The 16,359-nt window shown below is 49.8% G+C and overlaps 3 protein-coding genes across 4 annotated transcripts; all 3 read left to right on the forward strand.

The window, feature by feature from the left end:
• Positions 1–140: 140 nt before the first annotated feature.
• LOC128467792 (mixed lineage kinase domain-like protein) lies at positions 141–4,550 on the forward strand. Its single transcript, XM_053449514.1, has 11 exons — positions 141–247; positions 781–1,234; positions 1,404–1,514; positions 1,696–1,864; positions 1,949–2,046; positions 2,149–2,284; positions 2,473–2,557; positions 3,200–3,348; positions 3,472–3,521; positions 3,628–3,780; positions 4,038–4,550. Exons 2-11 carry the CDS (start codon positions 784–786, stop codon positions 4,109–4,111), a joined length of 1,476 nt encoding a protein of 491 aa, XP_053305489.1. The 5' UTR covers positions 141–247; positions 781–783; the 3' UTR covers positions 4,112–4,550.
• A 383-nt stretch (positions 4,551–4,933) lies between these two features.
• LOC128467793 (mixed lineage kinase domain-like protein) lies at positions 4,934–9,511 on the forward strand. 2 transcript variants are annotated; one of them, XM_053449516.1, is made up of 11 exons: positions 4,934–5,246; positions 5,550–6,003; positions 6,371–6,433; positions 6,982–7,150; positions 7,241–7,338; positions 7,441–7,576; positions 7,795–7,879; positions 8,095–8,243; positions 8,814–8,863; positions 8,970–9,122; positions 9,338–9,511. In XM_053449516.1, exons 2-11 carry the CDS (start codon positions 5,553–5,555, stop codon positions 9,409–9,411), a joined length of 1,428 nt encoding a protein of 475 aa, XP_053305491.1. In that variant the 5' UTR covers positions 4,934–5,246; positions 5,550–5,552; the 3' UTR covers positions 9,412–9,511. The 2 variants fall into 2 exon arrangements, with proteins under 2 accessions (XP_053305491.1, XP_053305492.1); XM_053449517.1 differs by having other exon boundaries at positions 4,934–5,016.
• Positions 9,512–11,070: 1,559 nt separating this feature from the next.
• Positions 11,071–16,198, forward strand: RFWD3 (ring finger and WD repeat domain 3). Its single transcript, XM_053449020.1, has 13 exons — positions 11,071–11,245; positions 11,839–12,196; positions 12,462–12,682; positions 12,900–12,991; positions 13,085–13,273; positions 13,428–13,519; positions 13,848–13,962; positions 14,198–14,426; positions 14,606–14,756; positions 14,881–15,057; positions 15,142–15,353; positions 15,436–15,653; positions 15,940–16,198. Exons 2-13 carry the CDS (start codon positions 11,847–11,849, stop codon positions 16,081–16,083), a joined length of 2,190 nt encoding a protein of 729 aa, XP_053304995.1. The 5' UTR covers positions 11,071–11,245; positions 11,839–11,846; the 3' UTR covers positions 16,084–16,198.
• The last annotated feature ends 161 nt before the right edge of the window (positions 16,199–16,359 follow it).

Raw genomic sequence — 16,359 nt, forward strand, 5'->3', positions numbered from 1 at the left:
AGCAAAGGATCAGGACCGTAATGCGACATAAAGCATGTCAGTGATTTCACTGCCCTGGGGTCACGAAGAACAGTATGAAAAACTCCAGATTGTCAGAGGACATGTAAGGAGTACTGAAAGTAGAAGTAAATGGGGAATTTCCTGAATGATGTAATAACTCAGGAAGTAGGGGGAGTCCTCTTTAAATAGCTTGGTTACAGGCAGAGGAATCGCTTTCTTCTACCTCGCAGGGAGCAGGGAATCTCAGGTAAGATCACGCGATATACCTTGTGATGCTGGCGTCATGCACGATCCTCGCAGGTGGTTGCAGCGCTAGTCGCAGCATTAGTGAGGATGCCGGGTTAGGGGCACGGAGAGACGGGGCTCCTGTATACGTCTGCGTGACATTCTGCAGCGTACACCCGGATCCTGTCTGAAAGGGACGTTATGGCACGTCTCTCTCTCTGCGTATTAACCCTTCCCAATCAGTAAACAGGAGGAGGGCTGGAGTTAGCAGACATGGCTTACATTTTGAAAGCAGAGTCTGATGCTGTTAATCAGCCATTAATATTTACATGATGTTAAGATGAAATGACGATTGAATATTTATCCATTTACTAAAACATAGAACTTACTGGCGGATCGGCCTCATCTAGTCACCCGCTTCTCCTGCTGTAAAGACTCAAACCTTAATCAGTCGTCGGTCTCGTCTATCCCATGCATGTTTAATACCCTCACTGTATTACCCTCTACCACTTCTGCTGGGAGGCTGTTCCATTTACATAAACCTCTCACCCCCAGGATATGGAGGCACTGGGGAATGTCTTACAGATCGCAGAAACTATCTACAGCCTTTGTGAGAAGGCCAGTTCCAATAAGCAGCAATGCAGTCGCTTGCAGAAGAGAATACAGATGCTTCTGCTAACGGCCAAGCAGCTAAGGAAGCAGAGCGACAAGTCCGAGGATCTTAACGAGGTATTGATGGAGCTGGAGCTGACGCTGAGGAACGCCAGGTGCTGGGTCGCTAAATACTCCCAGCGAGCGTGGTGGAGAAAGGTGCTCCAGGCCAATGGGATCAGGGAAGAGTTCGATCTGATCAATGACCGGCTGAAGGATGCGGCTGAGAACATCTCTCTCCTGATGGTGGCGGAGCAGAGGGGCAATTTCCTGGAATTCTTTGATGAGAAACACAGGAAAAGGCAGAATCAGAAAGATATTGATGATGACCTAAAGGATTTGAAAGATTACCTAACAAGTATGTTCTTGTTTTTGTAAAAGAATCCTATTTTATATAATAGCGCATGCGCGGTTAAGTCACGTGATTTCGCACGCTTTGACTCGTCAATTCACTGAAAAAGGGTTAAAGTGCAGGGTGGGCATCAAAGTCGAAATCTGCCTCATGTTTTTACTTTTGGGCTTTGCAGATGAGATGAGACCCATATGTGACAAAGTGGACCACGTGGCGGAAAAATTAGAGGACGCCGATGCGAGCGTGAATCATATTCTCAAACAGATGGAAAAGCTGACGCTGCTGTGTACGTATCCCGAGAAAACACAATCCCGCGGCCCCACAAAGTGTCCTTCAAACGCATAGAGCTCTTTGTTACCGGCCGGTGCCGGAGGACATGCGCTTAATGTAGGGAGCAGAAAGTCTGAGCACTCACACTCCAACTCATTGCCAAAGCAATCTAGAAACGAGTGTCTTCTGTTTTCCAGCACTGGAAGGTATCCGCACTCCCTGGAATATCGCTGAGCTCCGGGTGACAGACCTGAAGCGGGGCGAGCTGGTGATTGAGAAACCCACCCACTATCTGTACAGAGGAGAATACCACAAGGGTCCGGTGGCCATCAAAGTGCTGAAGGGACAACTGATAAAAGACCAAGAGTGGGTCCCTTTCCGTCTCTGTCGGCAGATCCATTCTCAGCGTGTCCGGCCGAGTTCACCTGTTTGACTTGTCTTTCTTTTCAGTTTTGTGAAGAAAACGTTTCAGGCTGAGATTAAGACCATGAAGAAATTTGAATGCGTGAATATTCTGCGACTCTACGGCATCTGTATTGATAATTCAAGTGAGTATATACACCAGCTTCTCTCTGCCCAACCCATCCACGTTCCTCCCTGCTCTCCCGACCCTACATTCCCCACTCACCCCTCTGCGCTGCTGTTTGCAGAAAGTGAGCCGTGTTATTCCCTGGTGATGGAGTTTTGTGAGAAGGGGACGCTGCGAGATCTGCTGAACAGAGAGAAGGCGCTGTCCTGGATGCGCCGGGTTCACATGGTGCTGGATGCTGCCAGGGCTCTGTACAGGTGCGTGGATCGTATTGTCCAGGACGCAGGTCTGATAGGGGGTGGAATGAACGGGGATCTGGGCTCTTCTGGGTCCCGGATATTATTCTCTTCTGGGTTTCACCATATAAGACGTGGCTTTGTTACGATGACCTGCAGGGTCCATCATCAGACTCGGCGTACTGAATGACCCCAATGTCCTTGTGCAGGTTACATCAGACGGAGTTGAAAGCCATTCTGCACGGAAGCCTCAGCAGCTCCAAGTTCCTGGTGGACGGGACATACTGTCTGAAGGTAGCAGAGAACCTCATCCTCCGTTCTATCTCATAATCTGTCTGTTAGGGTCATACAGGAATAATGTGTAAGGAGTGTGATTGTTTATGTGACGGCCTCCGGTACCCCCGTCGGTTCTCGCTTGCTTCCTCCCAGGGTCTCGATGGGAGAAAGGCGCTGTATAAATACTAGTTGTTAGCTGTTACGTGGTCATAATACTGATCAGTAATCAGAGATAGCAGACGGAAGACGAGGCACATGTTCCGCATGTCCATCTACCCTTCTCCAGAGATGCTTTCAGGGCCGTGCAGATTAAGCCATGTAATGGGTATCGGGTGGATCTCTGATCTTCCATCTCTCGGCAGAGTAGAATTCAGCTTGTGGGCAGCTGTGGCGTCTTCACGTTTCTGGCTCTTATAAATGTTCAACGATGCTCTTGAGCGCTCATGGTTACTTGGTGAAACCATATTTCTAAGCCGCACTCCACCAGATCCACTCTTCTGTCCCTGACAACCGGCCCTTGTGCCCCCATACACCACATCCATACAACTATATCCTGAGCCGTTCGATGTCTTAAAATGATGTGTTCTAGACTGAGGACAAATATGTTGATGTTTTATTACCTGAAAGCATCATAAATCAAGATCATCTCCTTGTTCTTAGCTCTCGGGATTTGAGCTCTCCAAGACAGAGTCATCCATGAGAAAAAGCGCCAACGCGGAGAAACGCAAGGAGAGCATTGAATGGGCGTACATTGCTCCCGAGACCCTGGAGAACATCAACGCGTATGATAAACGCAGCGAGGTTTACAGGTAAGGGGCTTATGGAGGCGTAATGGGTCAATGGGAAGTTGATGTACCCAGAACTATATTTAAATTATACTGCACATCAACAAGCCCCTTAAATTTTTTTCTAATGTTTCTCCTTTTTTTCAGTCTGGGAGTCGTGTTTTACGAAATCGCAAGCGGGAAGGTGCCTTTAGAGGGTGAGTGCGGCTCTTTACGGAGTGGGAGCTCTGAAGCGGCTATAGATTTTGCATTAATGAGGGTCCATGGGTTACCGGCTTATTTCACCATTATCTGGCCTTGTAGGACTGCCGGCCCCTGAAGGAAACCTGGACGAGATCCATCAGAAGCTTCGTGCCGAGGTGGAGGCCGGTCTTCCCTCCGACTGCCCGGCTGTTCTTTGTGACATTATCAAAAAGAGCGTAGAAAGCGACCCCAATAATCGCCTGACAGCCGGAGGTAAGGAGGTGCTAGATCCCATTTGCAGTCCCATGTTTCTGTAGGGTGTATGGGTATGTAAGAAACGTAAAAAGCCACGATCCTCGCTTTTTTGGGATCTTTAGTGAAGCGGAGGTGAGTGGTCCACGCTCTCACTCACACGTTATTCTGCAGGTACACAACACCACAGTGCTAGGTATGGAAAGCAGGCTGGGATTTCTGGGACGTAGCTGTGTGCTGGACCTGCGTTGTAATATATTTTCATGCCTTTCTTCCAGTGATTGTGGATTTACTGATGTCCCACCTGAACCAACAAGATTCCAGACCACCCTCTCCTGAAGCTAGCGTGTAATGCCAGGGGCCACGGCGAGGAGAGGACACCGGTGCAGCCGGGCACCAAAGCTACCTTCACATTTTAAGCTTGAAAAGCTACTTGTACGACAGCCCGTTACAGAGCGTGGAGCTCCCCGGTGCTTGTATTTTCATGGTTTTCGTGTATCGAAGACTCATTGTCACAGTGAAGCCTTGTGGAGAACCACAAAGAGAACTCGGGTAAAAATATCTATAGATACAATGTCTGGGGGGCACGGAGAGGCACCAAGGCGTATTTCATAATTACAAAAACACGTCCGACTTTCGCAAAAATACACTATAAAACTAAATCTTATCGACACACTCTACGGTTTTGATAGTAGCTGAAATATTATATTTATAACATGTTTTTTTACTTTGTTTCTAAAGGACTGTATTTTATACCTTGCATAAACGGCAATAAAGCGGTTTAAAAATCACTTTGGTTGTGGCTGTGATTTAGGAGTCTGGCAGGGGCTCCACGGTAAATAAATGTAACCATTTTATGGTCTGTACGCCAGACACGACAGTAAACGACAGTATTACCGTGATCTGCCCCGATGACAGATGCCCACCCGTGTGGGATTGTTAATGAGGAAACGAAGCTGCGTTAGCTGCTTGGGCCAGGTGTGTTACGGTTGAAAATGATCTACATCGGTTACTGCGGCCATGCGCAGAATGGACCTTGTGCATGTTAACATGGTCCTGGCATAGAGCGTGTTAATGTCCCCGTGTACTCGTTACATTCCAAAACATTCCTTCGAGAGAACATGCTGCAATATTCCCAACCGTGTCACGCATGAAACAGAAAGTGAAAGCGTGGGAAGCAGGAAGTGGGAACATGCGGCGAAGCTGAAGGAGGATCGCTGAGCTCCGGGTTCCTTAAGATTAATAAAAGGGAGCGAGGTAAGAACACAAAGACGGCTGTTGCTTCGTAGCACCCACTTCCATCGCAGAGACTTCGCTTTTACCTCACAGGCCTGATTCACCTCGCGGATGAGGGTTCTGCAGAACTATCATGGAGGTAACATGCACCGCACGGGTGTCTGTTTCTTTCTATCGCAGGCTGAACTGAAATGTGGAAAATGCAGCATGTTTATTAAAGTGCCGTCACGGAAGAGCCCAGACTGTTCCCAGTACGTGGCGATCTGAGGCTGGGGGAGCAGAGACCTTTTGGGTTGCCGGCTACTGCAATTCCTCCCATCTCAGGGCCTTTTGTTCACAAAGTCCGCACCGACGTAATTTTAGAAACGAAACCTTTAAGTATAGTCCTTTCATCTTCTAACGAGATCCTTTCAGCTAACCGTATATCTAATTAATACATTAATACATAATTGTGTGCATTCCGGAGAAAAAGCTAATTTTTGTTTTGCTGCGTGTGGCTACCCAATTGGGGCCGCTGGCAAGTAGTTAATGCCGCAGTGATCTTCCCTCCGCAGGCCATGGAGATGCTGGGGAGTATTATTGCCTCTGCCAAAACTATCTACCAGATGTGTGACAAAGCCCAGTCCAACAAGAAACAATGCAAGCGCCTGAAGGAAAGAGTGCAGCTGCTGATGGTGCCTGTGAACCAGCTGACGACGCAGCGCCACAAGTCCCAAGAGCTGGAGGGCGTCCTCGGTGAGCTTCTGCTTGTTTTGGACAATGCCAGGTGCTGGCTGGTGAAATACTCCCAGAAGGGCTGGTGGCTAAAGATCATGCAGGCTTTCCGCATTAAAGAAGAGTTCGGACTGATCAGCGATCGCCTCAGAGACGCCGCCGAGTCCCTGCAGCTAGTGCTAAACGTGGAAGCCAGGGAAGAATTTCTCCGATGCTTTAAGGAAAACGTATGGAAGAAGCAGAACCGGAAAGCTGTGGATGAGGATCTAGAGCAGCTAAGTCAAGACCTTAGAAGTAAGCGTTAATGCTCGGTTCACACGCGTCACACCTTCCGAGCAGCCGTGAAGCTCCGTGGGTTCTGTGCCACGCGTTTATCGGGCACATCGTCTATCATCCAGGCTGCTACGGTATCTGTCAGCCGCCCAACTGCCGCAGATCTGACGAACTTAATTACTCTGTGACACGTTAGATGGGGTGTCACACGGTACAGAGCTGCTGAATATGATGGTGCCACATAAAACAATAAATAAATAATGTATAATTAATATTTATATATATATATATTTATATATATCTATTCTTGGATTTTCATTAATAACTACAGTCAAGCGTGGGAGGTTTGGAAACGGTCACTGTGTCCGGTATGTTTCACTTTACGCAGGTAACAAGGTGGACAGTCCGAGTTCTGCATTAGAAGATCACAACGAGAAGATTGCCGCGCTGTGTAAGTGAGCACAAATAAACGCACCAAACCCCGTACTGATCACCGATACCTCCGGGCTCACTCCGCCGTTAAGCTCCCGTCCCTCTGCAAAGGGAACGCTCCTTCTTACAGAGCCGTACTGGGGTGTTCTGCGGGGTTGGCTTCAGATCCAACTTTTAATAACTGATCCGTCACCTACTGAAAAGCGCGCAAGACTGTCTCTGCCGTCTGAGCATTCTTCATAAACGGCTTCCTTCTTAGCAATACATTTCCACTAACTGGGCTTGATAATAATTTCCCTGAAAGTGATCAGCACACCCATATGGGGGTACGCCATTATCATATCAGCATACTTAGGGGAAATGTCCATTCTGGGGCCGAATCTTCAATTTGGAGCAATCAGCATGGAAACCAAATGAATCCTTTGCTTATCGATATATATACGCGTACATATTTTCTATTCCAGGCATTTGTACGTTTAGTCAGACCTGGACCGGATATCCCCTGCAGATATAACGTCACCGCACGTGTTATCGGGGAAGTGTCGGATCATTCGTTGTGTTTTGCAGTGTCACAAGGTATCTGCGCATCCTGGAATATCACAGAGATACGGGCGACAGACCTGAAGCGGGGCGAGCTGCTGACCGAGACACCCAGCCATTCTCTGTACAGGGGAGAATACCACAAGGGCCCTGTGGCTATCAAAGTGCTGAAAGGGCAACTGAATCAGAATGATGAGTAAGTAGGGTCTTGTCTCTTAATGTCATATATGTCAGGGTCGTTGCTAAGGGTCTACTGGCCGTAAAACGATGGGGTAAATCTTTTCAGTTTTGTGAAGAAAACGTTTCAGGCTGAGATTAAGACCATGAAGAAATTTGAATGTGTGAATATTCTGCGACTCTACGGCATCTGTATTGATAATTCAAGTGAGTATATACACCAGCTTCTCTCTGCCCAACCCATCCATGTTCCTCCCTGCTCTCCCGACCCTACATTCCCCACTCACCCCTCTGCGCTGCTGTTTGCAGAAAGTGAGCCGTGTTATTCCCTGGTGATGGAGTTTTGTGAGAAGGGGACGCTGCGAGATCTGCTGAACAGAGAGAAGGCGCTGTCCTGGATGCGCCGGGTTCACATGGTGCTGGATGCTGCCAGGGCTCTGTACAGGTGCGTGGATCGTATTGTGCAGGACGCAGGTCTGATAGGGGGTGGAAGGAAGGGGGATCTGGGCTCTTCTGGTTCCTGGCTATGAGCTGCCGTCCCACTGCTTTGGGACATTTTCTTCTCTTCTGGGTTTCACCATATAAGACGTGGCTTTGTTACGATGACCTGCAGGGTCCATCATCAGGCTCGGCGTACTGAATGACCCCAATGTCCTTGTGCAGGTTACATCAGACGGAGTTGAAAGCCATTCTGCACGGAAGCCTCAGCAGCTCCAAGTTCCTGGTGGACGGGACATACTGTCTGAAGGTAGCAGAGAACCTCATCCTCCGTTCTATCTCATAATCTCAGGGAGCTAGACGCTCACATGTGGCACCTCACACATTTACTTTTCTGGGCATACATTAGGCAGGTCCCACATTAAAGAAAGAGACTGTTACATACGTATCAGTATAGGCACCGCTTTAACCACTTTGCACCTGTAGTCCCCTCTCTTTCAAACGGCTCTGTCTCTCCTTCCTCAGCTGTCTGAATTTGAGCTCTCCAAGACGGAGTCATCCATGAGAAGAAGCTCCAACTCAGAGAAGAGGAAGGACGGCATTAAATCGGCGTACATTCCTCCCGAGACTGTGCAAAGCATCAACGCGTATGACAAGCGCAGCGAGGTTTACAGGTAAGACGCCATTCATAACGTGTCGTGAGTTTTAGCAGCGTCTGTGCTTCGGAATAAGGATACAGATCTCTTTTTAATGATTACGTCTGACTTTTACCCCCCCCCCCAAATATAAACAGATACAGATTTCCGTGGCACTTTTGGCAATTTTTCACAGCGACTCCTCCTCACAAGCTGTCACAACGCGCTGCAAAGCACAGGGTAGGGCTGACATTATGTCTCTGGGTGTTGGCACATCACTCGCCAACCACTGTTTGGTAAATGGCCAGCTGTACATAGGGTGAACATGCGCTGCCTGTGAAACAAGCTGACGGATTCAATGTCTAGGCCTGTCAGATAAAGTTACTGATAGGTATATAAGCCGGAGAAAACCTTTCGTTCAGACGCTGGAGGGTCACTCTTTCTTAACATCATAACATTTAGGCGTCATCAATGGCAACTTTTCCAGCATCCCAAAGGAAATATAAAAGCCCCGAGGAACAAAAGCCCCATGTACCCGGAAGACACGCCATTCCGCGTGTATAATGTGCACACACAATTTTTTTTTCTCATGTTTCTCCTTTTTTTTAGTCTGGGAGTCGTGTTTTACGAAATCGCAAGCGGGAAGGTGCCTTTAGAGGGTGAGTGCGGCTCTTTACGGAGTGGGAGCTCTGAAGCGGCTATAGATTTTGCATTAATGAGGGTCCATGGGTTACCGGCTTATTTCACCATTATCTGGCCTTGTAGGACTGCCGGCCCCTGAAGGAAACCTGGACGAGATCCATCAGAAGCTTCGTGCTGAGGTGGAGGCCGGTCTTCCCTCCGACTGCCCGGCTGTTCTTTGTGACATTATCAAAAAGAGCCTAGAAAGCGACCCCAATAATCGCCTGACAGCCGGAGGTATGAGAGGAGAAGTATCGCATTACTATATTTAGAGGTGTAGTAAAGAGAAATGTCTTACATTAACCGCTGATTCTAACGTTAACGGGAGCCGCCACCGGAGACCTGCAGAGAATCGGCCTTATGTCCTGGCTCTACACCTAGAAAAGATTGGCATGAAAAACGACTGCATTATATATTATCCCAATTACAGCACTTTCCTCTCTTTTCTATAGTTATTGTGGATCAACTGGTTTTTTATCTGAACCAGCAAGACCCCGTAAGAGCCGCTGTTGAGACCACCGTATAGGGTCCATTCCCACAATGGAGACCCACACGCCGCCACCGCCAGCCTTTCTGTGTTACAGCTACTGAGGCTAACCCGGGACTTTAGGATGGACCCCGTCCTCCTCCTCTCCGCCAGTGACTCTGGAGCAGATATGTATTGTGAAGCAGCGGCAGGTCCACCTGAGGCTGGGATTTAGTGAAAATGAATGATTTGGGCGGACTTTGAGAATATTTTTGCTGCAAAGGACCGACAATCTACCGAGAAACCAATAAGAACAGCAGACTCAGGAGCTAGTTGGGGTATCTAATGGCTGCGGGTAAACCAGGCTGCCAGATTTATGTACTTTCCGGGCTCCGCGGCTGCATCCAGTTCCCTTTGTGTCTGTGCCTTAGTTTGTGTTTCTTGTTTTTAACCTGCCATGTGCCTCTGTTTGGTTCCTACCTGCTACAGGTAAGCACCGTGGCCCCTGTTTCTGTTTCATTGTCTGATTTCTTAGTTCGGGGCTAGATTTAAGACCTGCCTAACGTGAAGTACCCTGAAGTAATGGTCGCATCCATCTCCTGTACCACTAGACTCGCCCCGACCCCGGATCTGGCTTTTGTACGGGATGCCCAGTCAGCACTTCTTACAGGTGGAACATGCTGGGGACGCTGCGCATGGTTTTATGTCAGTGTATGGTGGGCATGGTTCTGGTACACCACCTATCACCATAACTCAGAGGGGCCATGTAATGAAACGGTGCAGAGTACAGCGCCCCCTGCCGCTACCTGATGCCTTGGGTGCAGTGCGCTTCTTACGGGGGGTTTTGGTGGTTGATTTTAAAAGAATACGAAATAAAGCGTTTATTTCATCATTCCTCCTGATTTGTGTCATTTTGTTTTGAGGCCCGGTGCTGAGTCGTTGGGGCAGATCCACTTTAAACGTGAGCACAGGGGTATCTGGGGACAGTCCTAGTCCCGGGACACTCGGCATACTGTGTGAGTGCGGGTAAATTATATACATTACTCTATCTGCTTGCACAGTCCCGCTCCCTGAGGAAGGCCGGTGCCGCTGAAACGTGATCACCACACACACTGCTTTGCCGTTACATGCTTTGTTATGACCCGGCCTTGGTGTTACTGGTCAGTCTGGAGCACATATTACCCCTGCACAGGGCACCAGATGCACTTATTACCCCTGGCATCTGAGGCACTTATTACCCCTGGCATCTGAGGCACTTATTACCCCTGGCATCTGAGGCACTTATTACCCCTGGCATCGGAGGCACTTATTACCCCTAGCACTGGGGGCACTAATTACACCTGGCACTGGGAGCGCTTGTTACCCCTGGCACTGGGGACACTCATTACCCCGGGCACTGGGAGCGCTCATTACCCCTGGCACTGATTACCCCGGGCACTGGGGGCGCTCATTACCCCTGGCACCGGTGGCACTGATTACCCAGGGCACTGGGGGGCACTCATTACTCCTGGCACGGGAAGCACTTATTACCCTGGCACTGGGAGAACTCATTACTCCTGGCATTGCCCGTAAACCATCTTGTCCGCTTCAGGCTAGGTACGTCAGGAATACCGGAAGTGCAGGTTTAGCAACCTGTTTCCCACCGAACGCTCCGTGACTGGCACCCAAGCTCAACCAATCAGCAGACAGGGCGAGAACCCGGATGTCGCCGTCTCCCAGGTGAGGGCGGAACTCTCTTCCCTTGGATACGGTTAAGTGAAACAGCGCCTGTCCAATGATATCCGGGCGCGGAGAGTGGGCGGGGCGGTACTGTGGAGTTGGCGCGGAGAATATGATTTGACGGGGCCGATTGCCCGGAAGTTGTTTTAACGATTCTCTCTGGTCCGGTTCGCAGGTTAGTACATTGCACCGGCGGCCGTCTGATAACGCCTGTCAATCCCGCCGAGCTGTATGGAGCGACCGGTAGGGGCCTTTCGCTGGTTTCCGTGGTGATTTCTCTGCGTTTAGCACTGTGCCCCTGCTGTATATAAGTAGTGGCCAATTCAACCCCGGAGTGCTGGTGCTTGCTGTGCCAGGATACCGGACATCATCTTGCGGTGCCCGTTGTTGCCCCTTTTCTGCGGCTGGTACTTCTTTCCTTGTACCTGCTGTGCTGCTCTTTTTATGATCCCTGTGATGGTAACAGGGATTGTGGTAATACTGTGTGCTGTGCCATGTCCCCTCTCTGGGGTTCACTGCTGCCCGCTGTACCTGTTGGTGCCTGCTGGCTGCTTTTCTTGTTGGTGCCCCCCACTCTTTCAGTTCCTGTTGGCGCCTGCCTTCTCTACCCGTCGGTGCCCGCTGGCTGCCTGCTTTTCCCGTTGGCACCCCCCCGCTCTTTCAGTTATGTGCAGTTGGTGCCCGGCTTCCTGCTTTTCCCATTGGCGCCCCAGCTGCTTTTCCTTCTCATTTTTGTTGTTAATAAAGCTGTATGTTTGTGAATTCCAGCTGGGAAGATGGCGCAGGAGGAGATGGACGTGGATTTCCCCATCTTGTTGGATCTGAGCAGCCATCAGGCCTCTCCTGTGGCTTCACATCTGGTGCTGCCTCCTCCTATCCTGTATTCAGACAGCTCGGAAGATCTTTTCCCCGTGGGTGAGGGCAACGAGGTGATTACGCTGGACTCCGGTGGGGAGACCGCTGACCCACATCTAGCCGCCTCCAACGCACTGCAGATGCTCCAGGGAGCTCTTGAACATCTCCGCCAGGGTGCGGATCAGCAGGCAACTGCACATCGCGTGCGGACCTTGCGAAGAAACACTAGACGGCAGCAAAGGAGGGGTTCCCAGCGAGCCGCTGGCGGCAGGTAACGGCTTATTTCTCCAGATGTACGGAGCCGATACAATTTACCCCCCAGGACCGCTGCTCAGCCTGTGTTTGCTTTGCGATGAAAGTTAAATCCTGTTTTGTTTTTTTTTTTTTTTTCCCCCATGGAAAAGTCACTCTAAATAGGTTGTATATCGGAATGTAAAAATGTATTATTTGTTGAAGACGGCGGACTTAATAAAGTCGTCATTAACTTCCTGTGCTGGGTGCTTTTAAACTAATCTGTAAAAAAAATGTGTCCCTAGCTCCCGCGCAAGCCTGGCAAGCTTCTTCCAAGTTAACAGAACGCAGGCGCTCCCTCCTGCTGGCGCTCCACGGGGAGGAAACTCGGAGATGCTCGGGGAGCCACCGGACAACGGAGAAACCTCTGATGGGACCGTAGAGCTGAGCGACGAAGATGGTGGAAGCTCAACCGACGTGGACGATGGAGACGCGGATGCCAGAGCCGTTCAGCCTCCGGAGCCAGGTCTGTTCCGCTGTCCTCTATGATCCCTGCTGAACATGGGGGGCTCTTGCGCATGCTAGTGTGTGGTGGAGAGGAGCTCGAGAGGAAGCGCCGTTCTTGTGGTTATCCTGCACCTGTTAATTTTATTGATGGGATTTAGCTTGTCATAAGGTGTCTTATGTAGCTTTTTGCTGCGGCATCGTGTCCTGGCGACTAACGGGGTGTCAATTTCCCGTAGCCCCTGAAGAGAGACACATTGACACTGTGGCTGTCCGCACAGTAGACTCCGGCACTTTGGACACAACTTTGCAACAAATCCAAAACAAGCCGGTATAGTGAATCTCCAGATCCTCTGTACTCTGTGTAACTCGTTTTAATTTGCTGTTGGCCCCCCGGATGACGTCTCGCTTGTGTTGTACGCAGAAAACCCCAGTGAAGCCTGTGCCTGCTGCCCCTCCTCTCGAGGAAGAGGAGGGTGACACCTGTGCCATCTGTTTCGATTCGTGGACTAATGCCGGGCAACATCGCCTCTCAGCCCTTCGCTGCGGCCATCTCTTCGGCTTCACCTGCATTGAGCGATGGCTGAAGGGAGGAGCAGCAAAGTGCCCCCAGGTAAGAATCAAAAGCATCTGTCATTTCAATGTAAAAGGGTTACCTTCACAGTCCGCCTTGGAACTGGAAAACCATGCGTTTTACTGGAAACAAACGATAACACGTTTCTGCTCAAGGAATGTCCTCTAAGAACAATTTATTCTGTGCCCCCCAGTGCAATAAAAAGGCCAAACGCTCGGATATCGTGGTTCTGTATGCCCGGACGCTGAAAGCTCTGGATACCAGTGAGCAGGAGCGAATGAAAAGGTATCCTCATCCTGCCCTCGTCGACGGGTTTCCCGTGTGCCTATTTTTAAATGAATTAATAATTATGGTTATATATAGCGTGCCTGCCCTGTTGTAAATATCAAACCAGACAGTGAATCGATTTGATTGCATGACGGCGAGAGATCGGTCTGTAGATCTAGGATAACGCTGATTAGCCGGGGACAAGACTCAGACAGCTGTTTCTTACTATTAACAATTTGGTTCTATAAAACATTTAATATTTAGAGAAGAAGCAAGCTTTGGTTTGTGTGTGTACTTTGAAAGCAGTAAGCGTGTCAGATAGTTAGACGTCTCTGTACTCTGTCAGTTCCTTGGAGAAGGAGCAATCGATGCGCAGGAAAGCGGAGCTGGAGTCTGCGCAGTGCCGTCTGCAGGTCCAGGTGCTGACCGACGAATGTGGTAAACTGCGCAAGCAAATCCAGGTGGGTAACGCTGTGAAAGGCAAATGGCTAAAATGTCATTCGCTTGGTGTGTGTGTATTTATAGATATATTATTATTATATATATATATATAATATTATATATTGTGTGTGGATACATAATTCCAATGGTTCTTTGAAGGTCTGGGTGATACGTGACCCTGTTCATTAAACTAAATCTCCCTTGGATGTTGTTTATGCCTCTCACTCATGGACCCGTTATTTTTCTATCCCTTAGGAGTTAAAGATGCTAATTGCCCTGAATGGCACCAGCTCTTCCCAGCTGCCCTCCAGCTCGCGAGTTGGGGGCTGTGGTTCACTTTCCTCCAGCCAGGGCCAACACAAGTACAACTTTGAGAGGGCCATTTTGATCTCCCAAACTGGAAACTGCCGTGTCATGTCTTACTGCGAGAGCTTGTGCTGCCTGGCCGTGTCCCAGCCTTCTCCCCAGACAACGCTTATTCCTGGTAAGGAGCGTCGGGCATTCCTGGGCGAGCCAGCTGTCCTGGGTGTGCAAGGTGTGGTCTGTATCACACCTATTGGGAAACCTTGGCTCGCATTAATAATGGGTGCTTGGGTGGCCCAGCAGGTGGCTGGCTGCGCATGTGGACGTTCACCAGAATTACGCTCTTTTCTGTGCTTCCAGGTTGCGGCATAAAGAAGCTCAGTGCAGCCAATCTGAAAAGCAGTCAGTACGTTCCCATTCACTCTAAGCAGATCCGGGGCCTGGCGTTCAGTAACCGCTCCGATGGCCTGTTGCTTTCAGCAGCTCTTGATAACACAGTGAAGCTCACAAGGTGGGTTCTTTGGTAACTAATAAAGATGACAGATGTACTTTTGTTTACCTGATTTATACCAGGGGCTTAAGGTTTCAGGGTTTGCCTCCCTGTAAGTCCTCGGTCTTCTGTGTCTCCCTCGCAGCTTGCTGACCAACACGGTGGTGCAGACCTATAACGCCGGGAGACCGGTGTGGAGCTGCTGCTGGTGCTCTGACAACACAAACTACGTGTATGCCGGTCTAATTAACGGCTCTGTGCTGGTGTATGACCTGCGTGATACCAGCCAGTGTGTGAAGGAGCTCGTCCCGCAGGGCTCCAGGTCAGTATTTATCTTATGTGTGCCTGTGACGTCATAACTCTTCTCTGCTTGCACCTGTACATTTAACCAGTGCTTTCTTTGCAGATGCCCCGTGGTATCGCTCTCCTATGTGCCCCGAGCCGCCTCGGAGGTGTTCCCTTGTGGGGGGGTATTGGCTGGGACACTGGAGGGTGCGTGTTTCTGGGAGATGAAAGATGAGCAGTACCGTCCCCACATCCTCCCTCTGGAGCCCGGTGGATGCACTGATATTCAGACAGAGAGCAGCACGCGCCACTGCCTTGTTACCTACCGCCCTGGTAAGCTGCACCTCTGGCGGGGCAGGATGATGAGCATGTGGGTTAGGGCTGACTTAATTTTACCCCAATACATCTTTTCCAGGGAAAGCCAACAACTACCTCCGCTGTGTGATGATGGAGTTGACTAGTAGTCGCCTGACTGACTCTGAGAATGAGTACAGTTGTTCTTGTTATCCAGTGCAGACCTTCAATGCTGGCCCCACGTGCAAGCTGCTTACCAAGAACGCCATCTTCCAGAGCCCCGACAGGGATGGCAGCATCTTGGTGTGTGCCGGGGACGAGTCCTCAAACTCTGCCATGGTAAGGATTAATCTTAGTGGCATGTCTATGATGTTAGAGGGGCAGGAAAAACACAGGGCATGGGGGGCTGGGGCAGCGGTCCGGTGGCATGTTAATATAAAATCATGGCGCTTTGTGAGAGAGGGAAGCTCTGTATAATGTATTGGGGGTCACTACACCTTTAAAACTGTCATTCTGTCATCCCTCCCATTGAATATATATATATTGTGAGCCGAGGGATAATTCATATTTTAACCTCCTCGCACACATTGACGTTGGGATTCCGTTTCGTGTGCTATGGTTCCAGGTTTGGAATTCCAGATCCGGCTCCCTCCTCCAGAAGCTGCAGGCGGACCAGCCGGTTCTTGACCTCTGTCCCATGGAGGTGAACCAGAGCAGCATGCTGGCCACTTTAACGGAGAAAATGGTGAAAATCTACAAATGGGAGTGAGTCATCGACCAAAAGCCACCAATCAGAACGCGCACAACCTCGTGCCTACACGTACCAGTCATACGAGTCTTAATAGTAGACTGAGTCCCAGGAACACGTCCTGCGTCTCCCAGAGGCTGCGCTTCGTCCGCACAGAGAGTCGCGTGTGTTTACGTGGTACTGATTCAGCTGCTGCGCTTAGTGGGGACGCAGCGTACGCTAAATGGGAAAAAATGCACAGACCCGGCTGGCAATGAGCTGTCTGCGCTGCCGTTCACCACGGGCTCAAAGAATTCT

This window comes from Spea bombifrons, chromosome 10 (assembly GCF_027358695.1).
Source record: "Spea bombifrons isolate aSpeBom1 chromosome 10, aSpeBom1.2.pri, whole genome shotgun sequence".
Classification (NCBI taxonomy): Eukaryota; Metazoa; Chordata; class Amphibia; order Anura; family Pelobatidae; genus Spea; species Spea bombifrons.